This window comes from Panthera tigris, chromosome E2, assembly GCF_018350195.1.
Source record: "Panthera tigris isolate Pti1 chromosome E2, P.tigris_Pti1_mat1.1, whole genome shotgun sequence".
NCBI classification, from domain to species: Eukaryota; Metazoa; Chordata; class Mammalia; order Carnivora; family Felidae; genus Panthera; species Panthera tigris.
The window spans coordinates 14,093,500-14,114,616 of record NC_056674.1 but is presented as its reverse complement, the minus strand read 5'-3'; the positions used below and the strand labels follow the sequence as shown (position 1 = coordinate 14,114,616).

General features: G+C 52.1%; 1 protein-coding gene and 1 long non-coding RNA gene across 7 annotated transcripts; one reads left to right on the top strand and one right to left on the bottom strand.

Annotated features, from left to right (window-relative positions):
* Positions 1 to 486: 486 nt before the first annotated feature.
* COQ8B (coenzyme Q8B) lies at positions 487 to 18,538 on the bottom strand. Of its 5 annotated transcripts, none has more exons than XM_042968847.1 (15): positions 18,462 to 18,538; positions 17,940 to 18,044; positions 17,670 to 17,789; positions 17,467 to 17,533; positions 15,606 to 15,683; positions 11,995 to 12,117; positions 11,764 to 11,849; positions 9,674 to 9,814; positions 9,504 to 9,585; positions 8,717 to 8,810; positions 7,248 to 7,389; positions 6,994 to 7,101; positions 4,480 to 4,545; positions 1,733 to 1,819; positions 487 to 1,319 (listed from the first exon to the last, which is right to left on the bottom strand). In XM_042968847.1, the coding sequence occupies exons 2-15, from the start codon at positions 18,039 to 18,041 to the stop codon at positions 1,038 to 1,040; spliced, it is 1,578 nt and encodes a 525-aa protein (XP_042824781.1). In that variant the 5' UTR covers positions 18,042 to 18,044; positions 18,462 to 18,538; the 3' UTR covers positions 487 to 1,037. The 5 variants fall into 5 exon arrangements, 4 of the variants coding, with proteins under 4 accessions (XP_042824781.1, XP_042824782.1, XP_042824784.1 ...); XM_042968848.1 differs by having other exon boundaries at positions 18,458 to 18,529; XM_042968850.1 differs by having other exon boundaries at positions 18,438 to 18,467.
* On the top strand, positions 15,307 to 21,020 carry LOC122234063. Of its 2 annotated transcripts, XR_006211784.1 has the most exons (4): positions 15,307 to 15,702; positions 17,733 to 17,810; positions 20,028 to 20,108; positions 20,886 to 21,020. It is a non-coding gene; the product is annotated as an uncharacterized LOC122234063 (long non-coding RNA). The 2 variants fall into 2 exon arrangements; XR_006211783.1 differs by lacking the exon at positions 15,307 to 15,702 and having other exon boundaries at positions 17,723 to 17,810.
* The last annotated feature ends 97 nt before the right edge of the window (positions 21,021 to 21,117 follow it).

Below are 21,117 nucleotides of genomic sequence, written 5' to 3'. Positions count from 1 at the left end.
CCTGGTGCGGGAGCCCTTCGGCTTTGGGGGCGGGGGCGCGGGGCTGGGACCTGGGCGCGGTTCTGGCCGCCACTGCACCCCAGCTCCCACTCAATCCTGTGGGTTTGGCAAAGCAGCTGGCAGGGGCATTACGGCCCATTAGCAAAGGCGAGGTTGCTGGGAGCCGAGGGGAGGGAGCGAGGGGCCTGGGAGGTGGCCGGGGCGGGGGGGGGGGGGGGGGGGGGGGGAGGACGTGGACAGGGAGGGCTGGCCTTCTCAGCTGCCTTGGCCTTTTCGAGCAGGTGGTCAGCACGTGCGGGAGGGGGGGGCGGGCAAGTGGGAGGGAATGGGTAGAAGGAGGTTCCCGGCAACAGATGGCCCAGGCAGGGCTGGGGCTTTCAGACCAGAGGATGGGAGGGGGCTGGCCATCTGCACCTGGAGGCTGGCTGAGAGCTCCTCCCCACCCCCACCGCCACCCAGCGCAGAGAAAAGAGCCGGGAAGGGGACAGCCACTTTTATTCTGACTGAAGTTTCAAACACCCTCCCTTACCCCCTCCCAACACACAGAAAGGATGGAGCCCGGGAGAACGCAGCTGGTGGAGGGGTGAGGGCAGCAAAGGTGAGGGCTGCCTCCACCAGCCACCGCTCCTCCCCTTTCACTGGCCAGATCCGTGAGAGACCTGACCCAGAGGTGTGGGGCTCCCCATCTAGATGAGTCTGGATCTGCATGACTGGGTGCAGAGGGCCTAAGGCTCTTAAACGTTGGCAAAAATAAATTAATCCCTGGCGTAGAGTTCCTGGGTGCCCACACGGGAGTGGGAAGATCAGGATATGGGGGTGTGAAGTTGGGAGTTCCCTAGCTGGAGGTTTCCCCAGCCCCAAGGAAGGGAGCTAGGCAAGATGGGGAAATCAGACCGGATGGTCCCCAGGCTTGCAGGGGAATGGAAAGGAGGCATCACAGCAGTGGATGGCCTGCTTTGGGGCCAGAATCACAGGATGGAGGCCATCTAAAGGGTCTGACCCCAAGTCCCTTCTGGTCAGGAGGCTGCAGGCAGAGGCTAGGCCTGGCGACTGGCCCAATAGCGGTGGTAGGTGTCCTGGAAGAGGTCCCGGCAGGCGATGTGGGCGCGGAGGCGGGCGCAGGCCAGGAAGGCCCCTGCCAGCTTGCGGTGCAGGGCATAGGTCTCCTCCGGCGGTGGGCGCAGCCGGTGCTGCAGCAGCACAGGGATGAGGCCCTGCACTCGGCGGGCAGTGTCACCTGCCCCAAAGTCGTAGGGGCCCCGGGTGGCGAAGGGCTCCCCCAGGATCATCACTGCCTCCACATGGGCATCCGAGAATGCCTATGGACGGGGAAAGCAAGAGACCCGCAGTGTGGCATACAGCCCCCCACTTAACCCATCTCCCTCATAGTCTCAAGTATAAACACAAGCCCCCTACTCCCTGAGGAGTGTTAAGTATCTGCCACTCCTTCCAGAACCTCTAGGCCTCCCCCAAATGGCTCTTTACTTCCTCTCAGAGCCTCCAATAGAAAAGTAGCCCTCAGTCCCTAGAACAGAGAAACAGCCTCCATTTCCCCACCCCCAGTACCCACTAGCAGTCCCCCACTCCCTCCTTCTAGAATAGATAAATGGGGCGCGTTTCCCCAGGGTTTCTGTGTAGCCAAGTAGCCCTCATTCCCCCACTCCTCCCCAGAGCCCCCCCAGTACAGATAAGCAGCTCCCAACCCACCCCCGCCCCCCAAGTGTTTCCCAACCTTGGTTTCAAAGCCTGTGAGGAATTTGAGGTCCCGGGATTTCTGCAGGACCCGGTCTCTGTCTCCATTGGCTGCTGCCATCACCACCTGGGAAATGGGTGTTCATCAGAAAGTCAAAGGCCAAGGGAGTGGAGTTCAAGGAGGGCTCTTGAAAACTGGAGATGAACCAGCTAGAAGCCTGGCCCTCCCTGTACCCACCTGCATTCTCGTCTACTTAAGCCCTCTCCCCTAAAAGCTGCTCCCTCCTCACCTTGCCCCTATCTATATCTCCCTCAAGACCGTTCCAGAACCTGGGGGTGGGGGTGGTCAGGGGTTCTACCCACCTGGCCTGGAACATAGTGCCTGCCTGGAAATTACCACAGTGAAACAGCCAGAGGGAAGTAAATGTCAAGTGCTATTTGTGGGTCCACACACTCAACTGGACAAGGATGTGACCATGACCCAGACCTGCATGTGAGGTTGCCATGGGGCCATCTCTGTCATTGCCTAGTTGTCTGTCTCCTACAGGGGCTTGGAGCCCCAAGAGAACGGGAATCCCGGTTGTGCTTAGTCCCATGTGGCACAAGGTCTGGCATTCAGGAGATCCTTGGTGAACCTTTGTTTGGCAAATTAGTGTGCGGAGCTAGGCACCTCGCCAGACGTGAGTGCACGTGGGGAGAACAGGGGTTGAGGGCGCGGACAGACAGAATCCAGAGCCAGCCTGCTTGGGCTCCATCCCAGCTACTTGCTGGCTGAGAGACTCTGGGCAAGTCGCTTTGCTCTGGGGCCTCCACTTTCTCATCTGTCAAGTGGGGATGATGAAAGTGTCTTCCTCATGGGTGGCTGCAGGGACAAAGGAGGTGGGATCTGTGGGGTGCTTAGCACTGAGCCTGCCTGTAGAAAGAGCCATAACCATGATGAGCTACCATTATTAAGAGGTGCATGTGAAGGTCCCTACTTCACAGAAAAGGACAAAGGCTGACTGGGGGAATAGCAAGGCGAGGAGTGGAAATCTGAACCACTTTCTCGGGAGGAAGGGGAATATGGAATTAAATGTGGCAGTTCTAGTCTGTCTCAGTCCCCCCTGCCCGAGCCTGTCTGGCCATCTGTCAGGCCTGTGGTCCTCAGGGACTGGTGTGACAGGGCTTTTTTAAACTGGAAAAGGCTGGAGAGACTGGAGGAGAGCCTTGCCAATAGCCCTGGGGGAGAATGGGGGGACACACAAGATGTCCCAACTACACAGAGAGAGGCCTCAGCTTTGTGCCTCCAGTGGCCTTGAGAGAGGGCCCAAGGGGCCTGTGTGTATGTGTGTGTGTGTGTGTGGGGGGGGGATTACCAGCCCCTCCTTCCTGTCCTTATGTCACCAGTGGCCCCATCATCCTCTAGTCCCCAAGCCAGAGCCCTGGGCCTTGTCCTTTCTTCCCTGTCCTGGGCTCCCAGCCCCCAGTCTCCCAGGCTACCTGCTATTCTGAGGGAGTTTTCTAATTCTCTGTGCTTCCCTGCTCAAATCCCTTCCATAGGTCCCCACGGTACCTGGATTAAAGTTCAAGCTGCAAAGCATGGCTTTTCAGACCCAGAGTGATTTGGCCTCAGAGCTGGCTCCTACTCTGTCCTAACCTGCTGGCCCAGTCAGAAATGAACTTCCTTTTGGTCCTCTAGGACTTCCTATTGAAAGTGTGGTCCTGTACCAGTAAGCTTTGACATCACCTGAGAGTGTGTTAGAAATGCAGCATCTTATGTCTGACTCCAGACCACAATTTGCATTTAATAGGATCATGCTGGTCGTGGGGACTGTGGGGTTCTCATATACACTAAAGTTTGAGAAGCGCTGCTCTAACGGGAATATCCCTTCTCTCCTCTTGGCCTTTTTATGTTATCAGTCTGGAATACCCTCTTTGCCTCTTCTTGACTGGCCTCCTCATCCTTCAGGTTTCTTCTCTGAGGCCTTCTCCTCCAGGAAGCTCTCCCTGACCCCCTAGGCTGGCCCAGCCTCCCCCTCTGGGGTCCTACAGTCTCCCGTGCTTCCCCATTCCAGCCCTGACCACTCTGGGTCCTTACTGTCTGTTCCCTCCTGGTCTGTGAGCTCTGTGAAGGTGGACAGTAGGTTGGATTGGTCGCTGTTGTCCGTGGGCCCAGAAGAGGGCTGGGTACAGGGGGAATTGTCAGAGGATATTTGGATTGATGAGTAAATGAATAGAAGACCCAGGTCAAATGGCTAATCTCAACAAATAAATGAGATGCCTTGGAGGCAACGAGACGCCACCAGTAAGTGGGTGGGAAGGACGGGCAGCAGAAGTGAGGAAACGCTTCCTGAGGAGAGCTGTGCCCCCCGCCCCCACAAGCAGCCTGCCAGGGAGGTATCTGAGTGTAAGGCTGAACACTAAGGCCTGGGACAGCCTGGGGTGTGGGGAGGTGGCAGGATGGCCACTGTGGGCCTCTTAGAAAGGGGCTGGTCAAGGTTTGGGAGCCCGGGCTCTGGACCTAGGCTCCCTGAGTCTGGATCCCTAACTTCTTTGAGCTCCAGTAACTTCCTCTGTAAAGTGAGACTAAAAATGGTCCCGCCCCCACACACTATGGTTTAGATCAGGTGTCACATGTATAGCACCTAAAGCAGTGCCTGACATCATATTAAGGGCTTGGTATTTGTTAACTGTTACTATTACTTTTGATTTCTTAACTCCAGACATGATACTGCTCCTTCTCCCCCTCACCTCAGTAGTGGGCTTAAGGCTTGGCCCTTCAAAGACCCCAGAGTTGGGGGGACTCACCTCGATGTAATGGTCTGTGAATTCAGTCCCAAATTCCCGGCTTGCACCAAAGTCCAGCAGGGTCACCTGGGAATGGGAGATGGTAAAAGGGATGCTGGGAGTCCACCCCCCACCCCCACTGTCCATGGTGGGGGGTGGGGCACCCGGGTCCCTTCCCACACCCTGCCTCTCCTCTCAAGAGTCCCGGCCTGGCTGCCTCCCTGGGTTCCTGGCTTTGGGCCCACACTTCCCATCCACCCCTGCATAAAACCTGAAGGGACATGGCTTTTATATTTCTGGTCCTACTTATTTTTATAATAACAGGTTTTCGGCATAGAAAGAAATCTAAAGAATAAAATACGTAGAAAAGTGAAATGAACACCCACAAATCCCACCACCCGGTTTAAAATATTAAATACCTCCCACGGCCCCCAGCCTGTCCTGTCCCCATCCTCTCCTCCAGGGCCACCACTTTCCTAAAGTTATTATTACTATATTATCATTTCCTGAAATTCCCATGTGTGAATTTCTATATTCTCTACATATTCGGGCATGTGTGAGCAATAAATAGTAATGCTTCGTGTGTTTTAAAACTTCCTTCCTACTGGGGGCACCTGGGTGGCTCAGTCGGTTAAGTGTCCAACTCTTGGTTTTGGCTCAGGTTATGATCTCACAGTTTGTGAGTTCGAGGCCTGTGTCCAGCTCTGCACTGTCAGTGCAGAGCCTGCTTGGGATTCTCTCTCTCTCTGCCTCTCCCCTTCTCACTCTTTCTCTCAAAATAAATAAATCAACATTTAAGAAAACTTCATACAAAGGGCATTTATGATAGGTGTCCTGCAGCTTATTCTTTGTGCCCAGCATGGTTTTGCAATTTATCCCCGTTGCTATGTGCAGCTCGAGCTCATTCATTTTTTTTCACTACTGTGTAAGGACTTCGTTGTGTGAATCTATCACAAGGCGTTTAGCTGGCTGATGGACACCATGGTTACTTCTGGGTCTGGCTATTAAAAACAGTGCCCCGTGGACACATGTGTAAGAGTTTCTTTAGGGCAGCAGGGTTCACACTATTGATCACAACCCACAGTAAGAAATACAGATCATACTGGACACCAGTGCCCATGCACACACAAATATAAGGTCAAACAAAAGCATCCTGAAATACTCTGGATCCCTCCCATCTGCGACACACTGATATTCTCTACTCTATGGCTTTAAAATAAAAAATGCTGTTAGGGGCACCTGGGTGGCTCAGCATCCAATTCTGGATTTCAGCTCAGGTCATGATCTCACAGTTGTAGGATCGAGCCCTATGTTGGGCTCTACACTGGGCGTGGAGCCTGCTTGCAATTTTCTCTTTCCCCCTCTCTCTGCCCCTCCCCCACTTGTTCTCTCTCTCTTCACTCTCTCTCTCTCTCAAAAAATAAAAATAAAAAAAGATGTTGAGACCCAGTAAACTGATGTCAGGACTCCTATCACACCCCCTTACCTGCAGTTAGAAAAATACTTCCAAGCAGTTTGAGCCTAGGAGGGATACAGGGTATCTGTGCACTTGGGGGGGGAGGAGGTGTCAGGGGACTGAGGCTGGAGACTCAGTGGGGCCACATCACACTCAGCAGAAGGCTCAGACTTGATCTTGAGGCGGCTGGCGAGCTGCAGAAGGGACAGCTTGGCCAGATTTGTTTTTAGAAAGATCCCTCTGGGGACAGAATGGGTACAGATGACTTTGGAAAGCCATCTGGCAGCCAGGCACGCTAAGTCTTTCAGTCCAGACCCTCGGCCACCCTGTGTCCCCTGCTAGGAACACTCTTCGCTGCTCTTCAGGTGGCCCTCCCCTTCTCATCCTTCTGGTGTCAGCTTGAATGGCACTGCCTTTGAGAAAACTTCCTTGACCTGGCCTACGCCGTGCTGAGTCAGCCACTTTCCCTGGCTTCCCCCAGCCCCCTGTGCTTCCCCTTCACTGCCACTCTGGCCCACGTTTCCCCATCGTGGTACTGACTACTCAGTCATCACTGTCTGGTCACGGGTCCCTCTGCTGTTCTGGGAACTCTGAGAAGGGCAAGGATCAGAGTTGTCTTGGCATCACTGTCAAGAGGCAGTAGACGCTTGGCGCGTTCTAAGTGAATGACAAGCGTGGCAATGATGAACAGCCTTCCGTAAGCGGTGCCACTAGGCAACCACTGCCTCGCGGAGATTCCGTTTCCCAGCAGCCCTTGCACCTAGACAGGCTGTGTGACCAGTTCTTATCAATGGAATGGTATAGGGAATGATGGGCCACGTCTGGCCAAAGCAGTTAGGCAGGGTGCTACCCTCTTAACTTCTCTTTCCCCTTTCACTGGAAGGAGAGCATGGCAAGGCCTAAGGGCATGGCACAATCACAGAAGGGAAGGTGCCTGGGTCCCTGAACCACCGTGCGGAGGACGGCCACTCCAGCCTGTTATGTGGGTAATAACTACTATTGTGTTGAGCTACTGAAATGATCGGGAACTATGTGTTACAGCAGCTCATGGACCCTGATACACATCCTAGGGAACCAACCTGGTGGCTGGAGGCATCGTACAGGAAGTTGGCCCAGTTGGGGTCCGTCTGCATGAATCGGAATTCAAACAGCTCCCGCAGACACAGCCTCAGGAGCTGGAAGCAGATCTGGAGTGGGGAGGAGTAACAGACATCACGGAGTCGGCCCCTGTAAAGCTCTTTCTGACCGGAGAGGGAGGACTACGTGTCTAGCCAGCCCTGCCAGCACTGACCTGGGGCAGTGCCCTCCCTACTGTCCCCTCAAGACCACATACCTGGTTCCGGATGTCCTGGCTTAAGCCCTGGCACTGGTCCAGGGGGACCCCTCCAGCCAGTTCCATGCCCAGCACCCGCGTTGTGCACAGCTCCTCAATCACAGCTGGCACTCGGAAGAAAGGGTCACCTGCCAACAACTGCCTGGGACAGAAGGGAAGGGAAGGGACGGGACTGCATAATCGACTGAGGTAAGTGTGTCAACGTAAGATTTGGGAGGCAAAGATTATGAGCAAGACTTGTGCTTGGGACCAGTGGGAGGGCTGGGCAGGGGGTGGTTCAGGGGGGCAAGGAGGTCGTGAAAGCCAGGGGAATGATGTGGGTTTTATTCTAAGGGTACTGAGAAGGGGGCTTCCAGATCTCACAGACGAGTGCTCTCACCCAGCCCACTTCATCCTGTCCTCTTCAAGGCCCCACTTTGACACTTGTATTTTTGTCCCTGTTATAAAATCTCCGGTATTTGAGCCACTCCTGCTGGGCTGATTAAAGCACAATCCCCTTTTTCCTTCACTCCCCTATGAGGAGGATGCTGTCCCAAGCATGCAGATTTCAGCCACCCGGGCTGCTAAGGGCTGACCTGGGACTGAATCCCACATCCGAGCCCAGGGCCCATGCCCCTAGTCACTGTCTTCTACTGCCCCTTCTCTTGCTCCGTATCTACAGACCTTGGCTCAATAAACCCGTGGGCCATGCTGTGGAGGGTCTCACCGAATGTATTTTAACTGCTGCACATCACGATGCTTCTAAGATACCACCACATGGTTCCCCGTAGCTGGTTCATTGATTTTCGCTGCTGTGTGATATTCCGCTGATGGATTATGCCTTCATTTATTTATCTACCCTGCTAGATGAACTTCGTAGATTTGGGTTGTGACCACTTTGGGGCTATTGCTGCTCTGAGCATTCTGGAAAAGGCTGATGGCATACACCAGCCCAAGGGGCCCTGGAGCATTTATTTAGCAAGGAGGGCAATTACGGGGTTGTATGGGAATATTGAGCCTTGATGATGCCAAACTGAATGCTTATCTCAATTTCTCTCCCTGCCCACGGTATGTAAGGGTTGGCCTGGAGCCCTGTCCTCTCTCACCAGCATCACTGTCAGACTGCTTATTCTTTGTCCAGTGGAATGACGGTATCTCGTGGCATGACTAAGTGCCTGTCGACAAGTCCTTCTTCCTCCTGACTCCATGTGGTTATGTGTCCCATTCGACAGATGAGAAAAGCGACAGAGAGAGGAAGTGGCGTGCCCAAGCTCCCAGAGGACCAGGGGGTAAATCAAGGCAGGGGTGAGGGAGAGATGGATGAGCAAGTGAAGAGAATAAAGAGTTTGCAGGTCCCACCCCAGGGTTCCAGCTGCCAGCGGCTGGGGGGTGGGGATATCCATTTCCCTCTCCTCCTGGGAGGGAAGCAAGGGGTCCCGGGGCTGGGGGGGAGGGTGGGGGGCGGCAGGGACGCAGGGGGCTCAGCTCACCTGAAGTTCTGGGCACAAGCCGCCTCACGGCGGTAGTCACACTCCCAGGCCAGCTCCTGCTGCAAGGCCTGCAGGCTTTGCTCAGCAAACAGGCCTGAGGGGGCAGCCGTGTCAGCCAGGGCAGGCCATGGCCTGTCCCCGCCATGACAGCCACCCCCAGGCTTCCACTCAGGGACGTTTTCTCTCGCTGTCCGTTTGTCTCTCGAAGCCCCTCATACCTTCTGCTCCATGCCTTTTACCACGTCGTCTGTCCACACACCTGCCGTCTGGCCCTCACACGGGCCTCTTCTGCAGTCTCTCCTGGGGCCTCTCCCACAGGCTTGTGTACCAGTCCCCAGGCATCTCTTCTATGGTCACACACACCACCTACTCTCTCTTTTTCATAGCCTCTCACACCGTTCTCACGGCCTCGAAATCTTGTGTCCAGGACTCTCTCTCTCTCTCTCTCTCTCACACACACACACACACACACATGCACGCGCGCAAGAGGTCCTGCTTCTGTGGCTCTTTTCCAGACCTCCCTTCCTGCTACTGTGGCTCTTTTCCAGACCTCCAGTCCCTCTCTGGGCACCCTGTGTGTCTGTTTCTTTCAGCATAGGCTTCTGTCTCTGGTTGTGTCAGAATCTCTAAGTTCGTCTTCTTCTCACACACTCAGGTTCTCTGGGCTCTCCCTGCCTTGGTGTCCCTTCTGTCTCAAACGCGTGGACTTACACATTCGCCCACACTCACACCCTGCCCCGAGCCCCACTCTCTCCCCGCCGCAGCCAGGGCTGGAGCGCCGCCTCACCCTCAGGCAGGGCCACACTCATCTTCAGCACTGCCAGCAGGTTCTGGATATCACTCTGGATGCTCTGGGCAACGCCTGGGTACTGCGAGCAGGAGCAGGGAGGGACGGAGAGCGGGAGTCACTCCTCCGGGACAGCGGGGTGCCCACCCCTGCCCTGCCTGTCTCCTCACCTGGATCTTCACGGCCACCTCTGTCCCATCCCTCAGCATGCCCTGGTGCACCTGCCCGATAGAGGCAGCAGCAAAGGGCACCTCCTCCAAAGAGGCCACCTTGGCCTGCCAGTCCCTGCCCAGCTCCTCTTCGAGAACTCTCTGGGGACAGTGGCCAAAAGAAACAACCATCATCACTGTTGTGGGCAAAGGAGTTCACTCTGTGCTGAGCGCTTTATGTGTTAATAATCCCGTTCACCCCATGCTGGCCTCTAGGCTAAGCTCCTGGCTACTACCCATCTTTACAGATGAGGAAACCAAGGCTAAGTCTTTTGGCAAAGGTGACAAGCCAGGTGCTGGCAGACCGAGAGACCCGGCCTGAACCTGTACTCCTGAGGCCATGTGGGCTATTGTGGGGATTGCTATTATGTAAAGTCAAGACTGATAATAATCCTTCATTATACTCCTATATTGTATCATCAACTCAAGGTTAATGTGATAAAGAAGAAGGGGCGCCTGGATGGCTCAGTCGGTTGAGTGTCGGACTTCGGCTCAGGTCATGATCTCATGGCTTGTGAGTTCGAGCCCCATGTTGGGCTGTGTGCCGACAGCTCAGAGCCTGGAGCCTGCTTCAGATTCTGTGTCTTCCTCTCTCTCTGCCCTTCCCCTGCTTGCACTCTGTCTCTCTCAAAGATAAAAGAAAAACATAACGTGACAAAGAACTAAGGGGCACCTGGGTGGCTCAGACAGTTAAGCATCTGACTCTTGGTTTCGGCTCAGATCAGGATCTCACGGTTTGTGAGTTTGAGCCCTGCATAGGAGGCTGTCAGTGCGGAGCCTGCTTGGGATCCTCTCTTTCTCTCTCTCCCCCTCCCCAGCTTGTGCTCTCTTCTCTCTCTCTTCTCTCTCTCTCCCTCCCTCCTTCCCTCCCTCCCTCTCAAAAATAAATAAATAGGGGTGCCTGGGTGGCTCAGTCGGTAAGCGGCCAACTTCGGCTCAGGCCATGATCCTGCAATTCATGGGTTCGAGCTCTACATCAGGCTCTGTGCTGACAGCTCGATTCTGTGTCTCCCTCTCTCTGCCCCTCTCCCACTCATGCTCTGTCTCTCTCTCAAAAATAAATAAAACCTTAAAGGGGCACCTGGGTGGCTTAGTTGGCTGAGCATCCTACTTCGGATCTTGCAGTTCATGAGTTCGAGCCCTGTGTCAGGCTCTACGGACAGCTCCGAGCCCAGAGCCTTCTTCGGATTCTGTGTCTCCCTCTCTCTCTGCCCTTCCCCTACTCATGCTCTGTCTCTCTCTCTCAACAATAAATAAACATTAAAAAAAATTTTTTTAATTAAAAAAATGAAAATAATAATAAATAAACTTAAAGAAAAATAAAAGAGCTAAAATTTACAGAGGGCTTCCTGTGAGCCGGGTCCTATCCAGAGTGGCTCGGAGAGGGGCAGTAATACCCAGGGTCACGTGGTGAGTGAGCAGAACAGAGATCAGAAGGAAGGGAGGCAGCTGGATCCAGATTCCACACCCTTAGCCAGTTATTAGAAGAACAGCTCGTGTCTTGGGCACTTACTCAGTGCCAGGCACTGTGCCAACCTATTTACAGACATGATCGCCTTTAATTAAAAAACCAGTACTAATAACAGTTAGAACTGGCATGTCACTTACCGTGTGCCAGGGGCCCTTTCTAAGTGCTTTACCTATACTGATTTATGTAACCCTATGATGTGGGGGTTGCCATCACCACCGCCATTTCACAGATGAGGTAACTGAGGCACAGAGAGGTCAGGCCACATGTCTGAGATCACACAGGCGGTACATGGCAGAGCCAGGATTTGAACTCACAAAGTCTGGCCCCCAACCACGGCACATCCCTGCCTCTTTAGGAGCCGTGACAGAGCCCTGAGCCTGCCAGGGACTGGACCAAGCGCCCTGCACCACTCTCTCATTTAGTCATCTCAGCGATCCTCTGAGACGTGTTTTAGTGGTCCCCGTTTTACAGACAGAGAAAATGAGGCTCAGAGTCAGTCAAGGAGTAGAGCCATGAAGCCAGGAGGGTCAGGCGGGTGGAGCATGCCTCCCTCACCAGCCCTCCCCGACCGGGCACTCACCAGCATCTGCCAGCGGGGCATGAAGTCGGCGCTCTGGCGGACCCGCTCGAAGATGCGCTGAAGCTGGGGGCTGATGAAGCTGTTGTCTTGGGAGACAGGGGACAAGGGGAAGCAGTGAGGGAGGAGGCGAGGGAGGGGCCCCCGTGGGAGTATCTGAAGTTGGTGCTTGTTGGTGTGTGGGGGTGGGGGAGACGTGAGGTCAAGGGTCAGGAGTTGAGGCTCACGCTGTACCCTGGATGCTGAGCATTTGGCCAACCTTGAGGGCGGCCCCCCGAACTGTACACAAGGTCTGCACGATCCGCTCGGCATTGGCCTCTGACAGGAAGGGACTGGAGCCTGGCCGGGTGCCGCTCTCTGTGGGGCAGAGAATAATCATTTGTGTCACAAGCACAAAAATAATCATTGTAGCACTACTGCATAATCCCCAGAATGGCTAAAATGAAAAAGGCAATGCCAAGTGTTGGCAGGGACGAGGAGCAGCCTAAACACCCACACTGCTGACGAGTGTCATGGCACGGGCCCTCTGGGAAGTTTCCAGTAGAGCATACACCTATACCTGGTGTAACTTCTCTCCTGGGTATGTACCCAAGACAAATGCATGTGTGCGTCCGGAGAGTCCTAGAAGGTTCCCAAAGAGCACTCCTCAGAACAGTCCCCCACCGGAAACAAGCCAAGCGACAGTCCATTGCATGAGCAAAGGCATGTTGGAAACAGTCACAAAGTGACTCCTACGGCATTGAATGAACAGCCTGTGTCAACTCACAGTGACCCAGAGGCATCCCTCCAACAGAACGTTGAGCCAAAGCGGCCAGACACATGTGAGAATACATTGTCCGATTCCGTTGGTGTAAAAAGCAAAAACAGTCAAAAGTAATCTTGGGGGTCAGAAGCCAAGAGGGTGGTTTCCCCTGGAAGGAGAAGTGGCCAAGAGCGGGCAGATAGGAGCTTCCAGAGAATGAGAGGAAGTGATTCTCGAAGTGTGGTTCTAGAAACCCTGAGGGCCCCTGAGACGCTTCAAGGAGGCTCTGTGAGATCAAAACTACTTTCATAATGATATTAATGTTATTTGCCCCTTTTTATTCTCATTCTCCCATAAGTGTTCGGTGGAGTTTTCCAGAACCTCCATGACCTGTGATGATGCCATTTTTTTTTTTGTAATTTTTTTTTTAACATTTATTTATTTTTGAGACAGAGAGAGAGACAGCATGAACAGGGGAGGGTCAGAGAAAAAGAGGGAGACACAGAATCTGAAACAGGCTCCAGGCTCTGAGCTGTCAGCACAGAGCCCGATGCAGGGCTGTGAGATCATGACCTGAGCTGGATCATGACTGAGCCACCCAGGCGCCCCAATGCCATTTTTTTTTTAAGAGAGAGAGAGAGAGCACAAGCAGGAGAGAGGGACAGAGGGAGAGAGAGAGAGAGAGAGAGAGAGAGAGAATCTCAAGGAGGCTCCACACATAGTGTGGAGCCTGACGTGGGGCTCAATCTCACGACTGTGAGATCATGACCCGAGCTGAAATCAAGAGTTGGACGCTTAATTTGCTGAGCCACCCAGGAGCCCCGATGCCATTGTTCTGACAGCTGATGGAATGTGTGTGTGTATTCTTGTGTTTTAAAATGTTCTGTTTTAATCTCTAATGCAGTAAATACCCATAAATACAACGCAAAAATATAATCCATAAAAGGGTCTTTGGGGTCCTCATTCTATTTTTTTAACAGATTGAGATATAATTCACCAACCGTGCAATTCACCTCTTTAAGGTATACAGTTCAATGGCTTCTAATATATTCAGAGCTGTACAACTATTACCACAAGCAATTTTGGAACATTTTCACACTCCAAAGAGAAACCCCATACCTATTAGCAGTCACCGCCCCCCCCCCCCGGCATTTCTCCCAACCGCCTCCCTCTGAGCCCCTGGAAACCATCAATTTGCTGTCTCTATGGATTTACTTATTCTGTACATTTCATATGGATGGACTCACACAATATGTGATCTGTTGTGTCTGGCTTCTTTCACTTAAGATAGTTTTAAGATTCATTCACATCGTAGCATGGATCAGTACTTCATTCCTTTTTACAGTCGAATCATATCCCATTGTATGAATATAACACGTTATGTTGATCTATTCCTAAATTGTAAGGGTGTGCAGACTCCTGAGACCAAAAAGTTTGAGAACTGCTGCCTTAGGGTTTCTTGCTCTGCGGAAGCAGATGTATCCACTTTGTGAAAATGAACCAAGCTTCGCGCTTAGGATACATGCACAGCTCCACATAGAAATTATATGATTACTCAATAAAGCATTTATTTATTCATTTTTTTAAATTAATGTTTATTTATTTTGAAGGAGAGAGAGAGACAGACCATGAGCAGGGGAGGGGCAGAGAGACAGGGAGACACAGAATCCGAAGCAGGCTCCGGGCTCTGAGCTGTCAGCACAAAGCCCGAGGCAGGGCTCGAACTCACAAGCTGTGAGATCATAGCTTAAGCTGAAGCCAGACGCTCAACCAACTGAGCCACCCAGGCACCCCAATAAAGCATATATTAAGCTTTTATTTATTTGATAAAAAAATGTACTGAGCTCTTTCCCTAGCTAGGGCTTGCCCTGTGCCAGGCAGAATTCCAAGTGTGTCTGTAGATTCTCTGGCTCAGTCCCCACAATTAGCCCAGGAAGTAAGAACTACCAATGCCTTGGGGCGCCTGGGTGGCTCAGTCAGTTAAGCGTCCAACCTCAGCTCAGGTCATGATCTTATGGTTCATGGGTTCAAGCCTTGCATCAGGCTCTGTGCTGACAGCTTAGAGCCTGGAGCCTGCTTTGGATTCTCTGTCTCCCTCTCTCTCTCTCTCTCTCTCTGCCCCTTCCCCACTCTTGCATGCTCTCTCTCTTTCTCTCTCCCCACCCCCCCCCCCCCGCCCCTCTCTCTCACAAATGAAAAATAAACATTAAGGAAAAAAAAAAACCAGACAACTACCAATGCCTTCATTTTCAAGGTGAGGAAGCAAGACATTCAGAGAGGTACAGTGCCTGGCCCTGGGTCACACAGCACAGAAGTGGCAGAACAGCGTGTAGACTCAGTATGGCCTTACCTAAAGCCTAATCCTCCACTCATACACGACTTTTTATTTTGAAAAAAATCCAAATGAACAGAAAAGTTGCACACACAGTATAATGGACACCTGCACACCCGATTCAAACTTTTCACGTTCTGCCTCACCTGCATAATTTATCTGTGTGTGTGTGTGTGTGTGTGTGTGTGTGTGCCCAAACACTCAGTTTTGCAGACCATTTACATGTAGCTGCACTCAACCTGTGCTAAAAGTAAGGATATTCCCCTACACAATCACAGTGTCATAATCACGCCTAAGAAAATGAACACTAATTCTCTAATATCTCTAATACCTCTATTCAGATTTTCCCATTTGTCCCCAAAAGTCTTCGATAGTAACTTTTCTCAAACTGACATGCAATTATGGGTCACACATTTCATTTGTCAGTTACTGTGGCCTTAGTCCCTTTTTAATCCAGAACATCTACCCCCATTTTTGTTTCCAGACATTGATTTGTTGGTGGAATCTTAGCCACCAGGGCTAATTTCAACACCTCTCTTTCTATCTCTGTTGACCACAGACCCCCTGACACTCCTATTTTTCTCACATGATATACTTCTCCCCATCATGACCCTGAAAGCGTCTTCACAATGACCCGAAGAGGTGGGTACATCATCATCATTGACATCATCCATTGTCCAGAGGAGGAAACCGGGGCTCAGAGAGGTGAAGCCCCTTGTGCCAGGTCACATAGCAAGGTCAAGGTCTGAACCAGGCAGTTGGCTCACTCACCTGATGGTAGATGTCCTCCTGGCAGGGACTTCTTGGCCACCTCAGCCAGCACTCCCAATCCCAGGCCGACAGCCAGTCCTGGGGAGTAAGAGAGAAGGTTGGGTACCTGCTTGCCCCGGGCTTCTCCCCCGATCCCCTGTCTGTGCTCAGCCTCTCCCTAAGCAAGCTGTCTCCCAGCTTTCTGTTGGCAACTCTTTGTCTGTCTTTGTCCCCAACTCAGTCTCTTACCTACTCTCTCCCTGCCTGGGGTTCCCTTCAAGGTACAGCTGCCTCTTTCCCTACCCCTCTCTCCATGTCTATCTACGGGGTCAGCAGTTCTCACCCCTGGCTGCACATCTCAGTCACGTGAGGAGTTTTGGCAAATACAATGCCCATTATCATGGCCTGAGATGATCCTTGGAATTCATGTATGTGTGTGTGTGTGTGTGTGTGTGTGTATATACACACACATAGTTTAAAAATGCTTTATTTATTTTTGAGAGAGGCAGAGAGACAGAGTGCAAGTGGAGGAGGGGCAAAAAAGAGGGAGACAGAGAATCCAAAGCAGGCTCCAGGTTCCCAGCTGTCAGCTCAGAGCCTGACGCGGGGCTCAAACTCACAAACCATGCGATCGTGACCTGAGCTGAACACCTGAGCTGACACCTAACTGACTGAGCCACCCAGGTGCCCTCATATATATTTTTTAAGCATCCTGGATGATTCTAGTGTGCAGCCAAGAGTAAGAAGGCCCCCAAATGATCCCCCTGAGTCTCTCTGTCTTCCTATGATCCCGTTTCTCTGTCCACACTTCATCTTCTTCGTGCCTCTCCTTGTCTAAGTTGGTTTTTCTCCATCTCTCCCCCTCCACATGTACCTCCACATGGTACATTTGTTTTGGCCTCTTTCTCTCTGTCCCTCCTTTTGATGTTATCTCTCAGCCTTTGATTTCCTCTGCCTCCTCTGTCTCCTTGTCCCTAAAGGCATCTTGAGTCTATCTGCCTCTTGCACTATCCCCATTTCTGTAAATAATTGCAACTGGCATTTTCTGAGCACTTGCTACCTGCCAGGAACCATTCCTAGCACCTTATATGCATTGCCTCATCTTGTCCTCACACCTGCGTGAGATAAGTTTCACAGAAAAACTTCCATTTTACAGAAAAGGAAATCGAGTCTCAGAGAAGTTAAGTAACCCGTCCAGAGTTACAAAGCAAGGATGTAGCAGAATCAACCCCTTGAACCTTGAGCCTGAAATCAAAGCTCTAACCAGTGCATTTGACTCCCTCTTTAGACTGTGAATCAGTATCTTTAAAACTTGAACCATCATCCATACTAAAGAAGACACCTGCATTATAACAGTAGATACGTATACATACATACATATATATGGTATGTATATAAATAGATACATGATACGTATGTAATATAATATAAATGTATGTTATATATACAATATATGTAATGTTTCATGAAACGAAAATTTCCTTTACATGTGCACCCACATATTCCATTCTATTCTTTTGGATGCTGGCTGCAATCCATTGAATTATTTCATGCAGATCGTGACCTGAAGTTTGAACAATCCTGCTGTATAACATAGGGTCAAGTCACTTCTCTTCCCTCAGCCTCCATTTCCTCATCTACAGAATGGAAACTAACACTCATCACTTCTGTGCAGAGATCGAGTGCACATGGGGCCTTGCACATTCAAGCTCTCAATAAATGTTACCTTCCTTTCTATTTCTCTTAGTTTTGCAAGCGTTTGCCTTCCTTCTCTTTCCATCTCTTACTCCTCTTCCTGTCTCTGATTCACCCTCTCCCTTACTTCATTCTATAAATGTGGCCTCCTCTGTTCTAGGTCACAATTTCCCACAGTCACACCTACCCCCAAAGTTGGCCAAGCGGCTGATGCGGGAAGCGGGCACCTTGCGTTCTCGAGAGCGGTCGCTCAGCTGGGAAATGGGGAGAAAGTCTGAGGGTGGGAAGGTGCCCAGGGAGTCCAACCAACCTGCCGCCATACCCTTCCCCAAGCTTGGGAGGCCAGCTGCCTTCAAGGGGTGTTGCTGGGTAGGTGGGAGACAATGATACCTGGGGCCGGGGTGTCTTCCTGATACGAGTCTCCCGTGCCCTGCGAATGTCCTCCTCACCCAGGCCTCTGCTAGGCCCATCCTTATGGAACATTTGGGCCCAAGAACCCCCACATGGCCCCTGCAAGAAAAGTGGATATTGGTAAGGAGTGGAGGACACGGGTTCCTGGCCCTTTTGGACCCCTCCCTGTTATTTTACCCCCTAAGGCTTCCCTCAGCCTCTTCCGCCTAGGAACATCCCCCCCCCTCCCCCCCGCCCCCAGTCTCTTACCCACCAGTGGGGCCCAGGCCCCAGGGCCCCACAAGGCAGACCAACAGTCCGGCCCAGTTGACCACAAGTCCCCCGCAGTAAGCCCCCCACCTCCAGCCGCATCGCCTGGGGGAGAACAGGAGGGATTATTCGGGTAGGAGTTGGCACTGCCCTCCTTGCTTTGCCTTGTCTTTGCCAAGCCTTCACATTCCTCTGTGTCCACCCTAATAGTCCCACCCACCAAAGATTTCCTCTCCTGTCAATAATTCCCCGAATTTCTCCTGGTTCCCTCTCTGGTTGCTAGGAACCCATAGCTCTTCCTGCGCACCTCCGAAAACCCACTTTCGCCCCGTCCCACTCCCCGCCGTTGCTAGGGTCCTCCCCGGTTGCTAGACACCCACAGATCCTCCAGGGCTACCTCTCCACTCCTCTGAGCCCCCCTCTTGCTAGGCACCGCCTTCCTCTCTGTTGCTAGGCACTCACAATTCCTGCCCCCCACCCCCGTCCATTACTGGGCACCTCCCCCCGTTGCTAAGCACCCACTGTTCCTTGGATCCGGGTCCACTACGCGCCGGGGCCTCTTGCGCTTCCGGGAATCTCCGCACGCCCGCCCACTCCGGCCAGCTAGCCAATGGCGGAGCAGCAACTCACTGACTGGCACGTAGAACACCCCGCTGTGCGTGAGGGGCGGGGCCTAAGGGTGGGCGTTGGGGCCTGCTGGGGATTGTCGCTGCACCGCAGGAACGCGCACGTGCCGTTTCGTGCTCTTCCGCTCACCTGAGTGCTGTGTGCTTGGCAGACCTTTCTCTTCCCCACACCGTCTTTTTTGCAAACATCCTTTACAAACTCCGCATCTCTGCTCTGCACGAACATCTTGCCAATGTCCCTTCTTATTTTTGCCCCTAGCAGGCTGGATGTCTCCTTTGAACACGTCTTCCCAGCAAACATTTCCCTTGCCCTGGGAGCCCCTCCACTTTGCCTCTGCTTCAAACACCCACAACCTGGCACCCAGCCTCTTCCTTTGCACAGATAAACCCCATGCCTTGCTTGCCAACTGTCTCTCTCTCATACTCTCAACTCTCCTGTGTACATAAACCCGCTCATGCTCAGCCCCTTGCACACTGGGCCCCTGTTCTCTCATACACCCTGCTCTCTTCACTCCCCGCCCACCTGCGGGATGGTGTGAGTGGGGGCCCTCTGTTTCCTGTAGGCCTGACATTTCCCAGAACACACTCAGCCAAGATTCCCAGTGCTGAGTCAGGAGCCCTGGCATCCCAGAAAACCAGCTTCCAGTCCATCTGGGTGTGTGTTGGGGGGTGGGGTTGGGGATACAGGCAGGCTTAAAGCCTGTCCCCCCCCCCAACAGGCTGACTCACCCCTCCTCACAGTCTGGAATAGAAGCAGCTGGCTGGGGCATCTCTCCCACGGCTGGGAGAAGGAGCGATGTGACTCTTCCCTCTCAGAACCCTCCCCTCCCACTCTCTAACCCCTCTTGTCGGGAATCAGACCTCCCTGTCTCTGTGCCTGTGCTATGTGAGCCCTCTTTCTGGACTTCATCTTCCCAGCCTATATGATTTGTTAGGGGGATCCTGCTATGATTTTTCACTGGTCTGTGAAGAGATGACTCATTTTAGAGCCCTGGGCCTGTGCCCGATGCCCCACCCCCAGATGACTCATTTTCAAGACAAAACACCCCCATCACCTTCCAGACGTAAGGGTCTGACTCAGGAGCTGGGTGACAGCTCACCCTTGGGGGCAAAAATATATAAAAAGCACCTATGACAATAGCCACAGGACTGTGGCTGATAGTGTGAAGTCCGGTGCCACATGGTTCACATTTACGGGGTCATATCAAATAGCCTGGCGGTGACCAGCAAAGACCAGCTAGAGGCTGGCCGATTTCTCAGCCTCAGGGTTCCATCTGTCAAATGGGGCTGTAGCATCCTCTCTTGCTCTGTGTTAGAGAAAGAGATGCAGTGAAATAGCGTCTGTAATGAGGTTGGCACAGGACCTGGTACGGAACAAAAGCTCTATACATGAGAGAAACTTCTTATGGAAAAGTCATTCTTTCCAAAATTTCTCTTAAACACTTATCATGTACTTTTCTAGGGGCCACAAAAGGAAGAGTCCAGGAAAAACTATTTGCCCTCCGGGTGCTGGCTTCCAATGAGGGGACAATAAACAAAATAAGTAAGTATATTTAGTAAGGTGATACGTGTTAAGGAGAAAAATAAACCAGGGAAGGGAGGCAGGGAGTGGAGAGAAAATTTTGAATTTAAACAGGGTGGTCAGGGAAGACCTCGCTGAGGAGGTAGCTGAGGAGGTAGCATTTGAACAAAGACCTGAAAGAGGTGTGGGAGGGAGCTATCGGAATATGTGAGGGAAGAACATTCCAGGAAGAGAGAACAACCAGTGCAAAGGCCCCGTGGTGGAAAATATCTCAGTGAAATAGCAAAGAGGCTGATGGGCATAGTGAGTGAGGGGGAAAGACAGAGGAGAGCCGGTCTGGGATGTAACCAGAGCCGGATCACTTAGGGCATCGTGAGGCACAGTAAAGACTACAGCTTTTACCCTAAGTGGGATAGGGAGGGTTCTGAGCAGAGGAAGATATGATCTGATTTAGAGGAAATACTCAACTTCTGGCTCTTTCTCCAACACCCACAGCCTTAAACAAGTTATATTGCCCTGTAGGCAACCAAAGTCCAGGCTTTAGGTTAAGTAGGCCTGAATTCAAATCTACACAACTTAGATGTGTGATCTTGGACTCACTACTTTGTCTTTCTGTGCCTCTGTTCTCCTGTTTGTGCAAGGGAAAATGATGATCCCTACCTCACAGGAGTTGGGGTATAAACTGGCAGGTACAGCACCTGGCACAAAGCAAGCGTACAAATGTAAATGTTGTTATAAATAAGTAAAAATTCCCATAACAGTCTTGCGAGAAAACTATTAACGCTAACCTTTTTACAGATGAGAAAACTGAGGCTCTGAGGAGACAAGACTGTGGGGAAAGATCATCCCAAAAGTGACTGTTGGAGCCAGGATTTGAAAACAGGCATCCTCGCTTTGCCTTTACATAAATTCTTTCGCTGCTCTGGTTCTTAATTTCCCTGTTGTTCAAAAATGCTTGGCTCTTGTGGCATTGAACACACGTTTTCGAAAACAATAAAATGGGGAGCGCCTGGGTGGCGCAGTCGGTTAA

Bases quoted from the DNA above. Each gene is read 5' to 3' on its own strand.
- COQ8B (XM_042968847.1), bottom strand. From the start codon at position 18,041: ATGCGGCTGGAGGTGGGGGGCTTACTGCGGGGGACTTGTGGTCAACTG. The intron at 11,850-11,994 runs GTACAGCGTGAG...CTGTCTCCCAAG, and splicing joins CCAAATGCTCAGCATCCAGG to ACAACAGCTTCATCAGCCCC. The intron at 7,390-8,716 runs GTGAGCTGAGCC...CTTCTGTCCCAG, and splicing joins GCTTGTGCCCAGAACTTCAG to GCAGTTGTTGGCAGGTGACC.